The 5,883-nt window shown below is 55.8% G+C and overlaps 1 protein-coding gene across 1 annotated transcript in view; it reads left to right on the forward strand.

Annotated features, from left to right (window-relative positions):
• The window catches only part of LOC104404065 (sodium/nucleoside cotransporter 1-like), a 10,618-nt gene extending 6,660 nt beyond the window's left edge, over positions 1 to 3,958 (forward strand). Inside the window, exons 11-17 of the mRNA XM_010012414.1 lie at positions 1,223 to 1,353; positions 1,557 to 1,725; positions 1,919 to 2,116; positions 2,546 to 2,627; positions 3,112 to 3,210; positions 3,631 to 3,742; positions 3,835 to 3,958. Coding sequence (XP_010010716.1) covers positions 1,223 to 1,353; positions 1,557 to 1,725; positions 1,919 to 2,116; positions 2,546 to 2,627; positions 3,112 to 3,210; positions 3,631 to 3,742; positions 3,835 to 3,958 — 915 coding nt within the window. The remainder of the gene's footprint in view (positions 1 to 1,222; positions 1,354 to 1,556; positions 1,726 to 1,918; positions 2,117 to 2,545; positions 2,628 to 3,111; positions 3,211 to 3,630; positions 3,743 to 3,834) is intronic.
• Positions 3,959 to 5,883: the final 1,925 nt, after the last annotated feature.

Here is a 5,883-nt window from a genome sequence, read left to right on the forward strand (position 1 = left end):
GCAGTAGCTGGAGCACTTGTCCCAGTGCTGGGCTTTTCAGTACAAGAGACAAGAACGTGGGTGAGAGCATCCAGTGTAGGCCACAGGGATGCTCAGGGATCTGCAGCATCTTTCTTATGAGGAGAGATTGAAGGAGCTGGGCCTGATTAGTTTAGAGAAGAGCAGACTGAGAGGGGATCTCATCAATGCAGATCAGTATCTCAAAGGTGGGTACCAAAACGATGGTGCCAGACTCTTTCCAGGGGTGCCCAGTGACAGGATGAGAAGCAATGGCCATAAACTAAAACACAAGTTTCACCTCAACATGAGAAAAAACTTCTTTCTGTTGCGGGTGGCAGAGCACTGGAACAGGCTGTCCAGGGGAGGTTGTGCAGTCTCTCTTTCTGGAGACATCTCAAACCTGCCTGGACACATTCCTGTGTGACCTGCTCTGGGTGACCCTGCCTTGGCAGAGGGTTGGACTGAATGATCTCCAGAGGTCCCTCCCAACACCAATGATTCTCTGATTCTGTGGTTCTCAGCCTGTCTCCACACAGGAGGTGCTCCAGCCCCTGATCATCCTCATGGCCTCCTCTGGACTTGCTCCAGCAGCTCCATGTCCTTCTTATGTTGAGGACACCAGAACTGCACACACTGCTCCAAGTGGGTCTCATGAGAGCAGAGTAGAGGGGCAGGATCACCTCCTTTGACCTGCTGGTCACACTTCTTTTGATCATCAGTGATCTATAATGGGGAATAAACCTTCCCCTCAATCTGCTGGCTGACAACCTGCTATTTAAACATTAATTAGTCTCCTTAAATGGGTATCCAAGGAGGAAAGGTCAGAGAAATGAGATGTTGGAACTCGGCAGGCAGGGGAGGTGTGAAACTGTGAGGGTGGCCCTTTGTCAGCAAGGAGAAGTTTGCAATCTATTGCTCTGATACTGATAGAAAGGGATGAGGAAGGGACAAGGATCATTATGGTTAGGTCAAACAGCAGGAGAATTTACACCTCCGAGGCCAAGATGGCTTCAGCTGCAGCAATGCCTCCGTCCAGGCAAGCTGCTCTACATGCCATGGTCAGCTTAGATGGGAGAAAGAGACAATTTCCCACCCTGAGAAGCCCAAACAGCTCTGACCACTGCTGGCTGATGCCAGCAATGTGCTGGGGTTCCCTGGGGTGGCATGTGCTGGGGCACAGCCTCGCATGGAGTTGCCTAAGTGCACAGTCTGCACGTTGTAGATAGATGCAGCGTCACTGATCGCAGCTTCCGTGATGGCTGCACCCTGCGCCCTTGCCATGTCCAAACTCGTCTATCCTGAAGTGGAAGAGTCCAAGTTCAAGGGCAAAGCAAGCATCCGCCTCCCCAGGGGGTGAGTGTGAGGATGGTGGAGTGGGGCTGCATGCATCCTGCCAGTGTGGGAAAGCCATGGGGGCAACTGGTGGGGACAAGTGAACATTCTGGGTGGCCTGAGGCTGGGAGAGCCTGTGGTGTGCAGACATCCACAGACTAGGAGATGACTTTGCACAGAGACTGCTTTGCCACATGAGCCCATTGGGGTTTTTTTCCACACAGAGAAGAGCAGAACATCCTGGAAGCTGCAAGCAATGGGGCTGCAGCCTCTGTAGGGCTCATAGCCAACATTGCAGCCAACCTCATTGCCTTCTTGGCGGTCCTGGAGTTCATCAATGCTGCCCTGCGCTGGTTTGGGGAGATGGTAGACATCGAAGGGCTCTCCTTCCAGGTATCCCCAAGATGCAGCCCCATCATCTGGGCTACCAGATCCTACATCCCTCACCCATCCCTACCTTTGCCTCAGTAGGCTGCTGAGACCCTTGTTGGGTGTTTGGCAAATGCTGACAGCAGGTGTCTGCCCAGGCCTTGGTCTGTGCAGGTGGTCAGCTCTGAGTTGCTCCCTTCTGGGATCCTTTTCCCAGGTTATCTGCTCCTATGTCCTCATGCCTGTGGCCTTTCTTATGGGTGCAGACTGGGCAGACTCACCGCTGGTGGCTGAGCTCTTGGGGATGAAGATCTTCCTGAATGAGTTTGTGGCATACCAGCAGCTGGCCACATACAAAAAAAACCGTCTGTCGGGTCTGGAGGAGTGGGATAGGAGCCGGAAGCAGTGGATATCTGTAAGAGGCACCTGCCACCCTGCCAGGCACAGGGCAGGATGGAACCAGATGAAATGGGGCATGGGACATCGCTGGTCAGCTAGGAGGATGACTCTGTTGGGGTGGGAGGGCACCTATGGCCAACTAGGTGTGGATGTTCACTGCCTGCTGGGTATGGGGTCATCCTAAGGAGTCAGTGAAACTCTTTCCAATTTATCCTTCTTCTTGGTGGGGCAGATCATGGTTCCAGAGGGCCTCCTGTTCCCCTAGCCCAGCCTCTCCCAGGGGTGGAATGCCTAACATCTGCGTTCTTGCTCCCAAAATTAGCTGAAGGAGAAAGGATTGGAGTGGGGGACTTACCTCCATCATGTCTGTCTGGGTTGGGAACTATGACAGCTCTGGGGTTGCTCCTGGGTGGAGATGACTATTCCCTGCTGCTGTGTCCTCCAGGAGCGAGCTGAGAGCATCGCCACCTTTGCGCTCTGCGGATTTTCCAACTTCAGCTCCATTGGGATCATGCTTGGAGGTTTGGGTGAGTGTGATCCACATCCTGGGTGCCTAGCAATGATGCAAGGCAATCCTAGGACCAAGGACTCAACCAGGGCAGAAGGAATTTGCTGTCCTCAACCCTCCATGTTCAGTCTTTGCCAGCACACAGATAAGAAACAGGATTTGCATGAGGTGATTAGGGATGATATTGTACTGCACCTATGGGCAAAAGCACACGCATGTCCCACAAGCCCAGGTGCCACCCAGCCACGTGACAAAGAGCAGAGACTCCAGTGCTGAGAGCACCAAGCGTTCTAGTTGATCACCCATGTGTGCAGCATGGGCACAGTGCAGTGTGCTGGGTGCTGGCTGGGATTGCCGTGTTACCCAGACACTAGCGGTTAGAGTGGGCAGGGCGCTATGTGACAGAGCCAGCTGGGGACCTAGGACACATCCCCATCTTTTCCCAGCCCAGGGTGGAGCCAGAGCAAGAACTTGACTCACCCGTCTCTGCTTTGACCCTGCAGCCTCCATGGTTCCCCAGCGCAAGGGTGACTTGGCGTCCATTGTGCTGCGAGCCCTACTCACTGGCACGTGTGTCTCAATGCTCAATGCCTGCCTGGCAGGTAAGTCCCTGCCCACTGCCAGCGGGCCAGAATGAACTGGGGACAGGCAAAGACCTATAAATGCAGGTGCAGGCATGCATGTCCTCCCAATGGCTCTGCCAGGGCCTCCAAACCCTCTGCTCCCTCCACATGGCTTTGCCAGGGGCTGCCCAGCAGCTCTGCTGGGGCCTTTCATCCTCATCTGGGCTGGGAACATTTCAAGGACAGCTTCTGGGGCACTGCAAGTTGTTCCCTGGGATCACTGCCACAACAGTCTTGGGGGTGAGGTGGGAGAGTGCATGGGACCTGCAAGCACAGTCCCAGGTACAGGATTTACAAGCAAGCATAGGGTCAGGGTATGGGACTGGAGAGCAGGGTCAGGGTGTGGGATTTGCATGCATGGTTGCTCAAGAGCCCCAGACAGAAGACTTTGTCCCCCAGGCCTCCTTCATGTGCCAATGGAAGTGGGTGACTGCGTGACCTTCCTCAGCACTGCCAACTTTAGCTCTACCAGCTACACCATGTATACCTGCTGCAAGCAGCTCTTTGCCAGGTGGGTGTGAAGTGCCCCAGAGCTGTACACTCCTGCCCAGGGACCCAGGCAGTGGCCAGCAGCTCGTCCTGACCATGCTTCTCTCCTTCCAGCTCAATGCTCGACAACGGGACACTCTCCTTCACGGGAGCCTGGGCCGGCCTGGCAGAGGGCGTGCAGTGCCTGACACAGTGCTGTGGGCACTACAACCACACTACCTGCGAGGGGACAACCTAGAAATATGCAAGCATGGCCTGGAAACACCAGCATCTGCAAAGTCTGGCCCCAAGGCTAAGAAGTGCCCCAACAGAAACCTGCAAGTTCAGTCCCCCCTGCTCCAGTGATGATAGACAGCTGTGTGCACCCTGCAACCAGCACAAGGGAACTGCTCCCAAATAAATCATGAAAATCCCCATGTACTTGCCTTCAACCCCACTCTGGCCCTTTACCATGGCTGTCCCACACAGCACGAGGTGCTTTGCTCAGGCTGCACCCTGTGACCGCCACAGCCAGCTTTTGCTGCAGCCCTCAGAAGCTGAGCCTCTGCCATGTTCCACCTCAGCTTTAGAATCTGGCCGAGACACCCTCTTCTCTCCTGCAGGGTGAGGATGAGATCAGAAACCATTACTTGAAGACATTTTCTTCCCCCGAGCACAAAGCCACCCTATCCTGCTGTGCTTGGGTGCATCTCTTCCACAGGGACCACAGCACCAGGCAACAGGCTAGTCCTCACTTTATTGCACTCAAGAGCACCCATTCGCCAATGCAGCCTTGTTATGTACATCATTAGTTTACAATGACCCCACAACAAAGCACCAGGACCCCAGAGCATACCACACTCCCAAGCCCAGTCCATTCTGGACAAGCTTCTCCACCAAGCTGAACAGAGCCACCCTTCTGGGCACCACTGTGCCGGGTGGCACTGCTGGCACCCAGCACCCTCCTCCAAAGCTCCAGGGAAGGTGATGCTCTTCAGCAAGATAAAGCAGGCAGCTCTGGGGCTCTCTGCAAGCCTTGCTGCCCACTGCCACGCTCTGCTGGCTGCTGCACGCCTGAGCGAGCTGGTGGGCACAAGGGAGGCTTGATGTGATGCAGGGTGCTTTACTTTCCAGCATGAGCACCACTGCCTGTCCATCACTGCCTCCTGACGCAGGGCAGTGGGACCTGGAACGAGTGCTGCTAGCTGCCACTGGGATAAGGCATGTGCCAAGCAGGGGTGATGCCAAACGAGCATGACCAGGTTGTGCGATGGAGCTGAGCAGGGTGTATGGGGTCTGCATACGGTGGGTGGGCAAGGAGGGGTGAGTCCTATAGGCTGGATACCCTCATATACCTGGCATGGATGCGAGGTGCCACCTTTGCCCTGCTCCTTGGTGCCCCATGTGAGGTAGAGCAACATTACTTTGGTGCTGGGCAGCACCTGTAGCAGCACTGCTGCCCCCAGCATCCGGCCAGCAAGGGGGTGGAAGGCTGACCCCAGGGTCTAGGGGATTCAAAATCCCATCCCCGTGAGCTGCCAGTACTGATGCCAGTGCCCGGCCATGGGCCTGGACCCCAGAGTCCCACACAATGCCAGCAGGAGCCCTACAGGTCACACTAAACCCCTCCACAGCAAAACCTTGGAAATCAAAGCAAGCCAGGACAAATGAGACTGCCTGGGTGCTGCTGGGCTTCACATCCTTCACACAGAGCGCTTGCAGGGCTTGGCCGGGTCACTTTATGGAGGACACAAACAGGGACATGAGGTGCTGGGAACCAGGAGGGCAGCCCAGACTCCCAGTTTGCTCAGGGGAGTCAGGCAGGGGGCACGGCGCTTGCAAAGCCCAAGGGAGCAGGTGTGAGTCCCTGCCTTAAGGCAGGGAAACAGAAAGAGTGGGGACAGGAACGTGAGCCTGAGCATGGAGGGGCTCCACCACCACCGGCAGCTCTTATGAAGAGGTATTGGTGACAGGTCCACGCTGCCCACGGCTCACATTCTCCCCATGACTCCCACTAGTACACACCACATGATGCAAGCGCTGCGGGCCAGGGTAGGAGCCAAAGGGAGAAGAGTGGTGGCAGTGGCCACTGCCAGGGTCTCCCCTTCCCAACCTGGCTGCGTGCTGCCTCCAGGCTGTTTGGATGGGGTCCAGAGCAGAAGGTCCCAGCTACAGCAGTGCTGG

The sequence above is a fragment of the Nestor notabilis genome, unplaced genomic scaffold, assembly GCF_000696875.1.
Source record: "Nestor notabilis isolate BGI_N333 unplaced genomic scaffold, ASM69687v1 scaffold374, whole genome shotgun sequence".
Classification (NCBI taxonomy): domain Eukaryota; kingdom Metazoa; phylum Chordata; class Aves; order Psittaciformes; family Psittacidae; genus Nestor; species Nestor notabilis.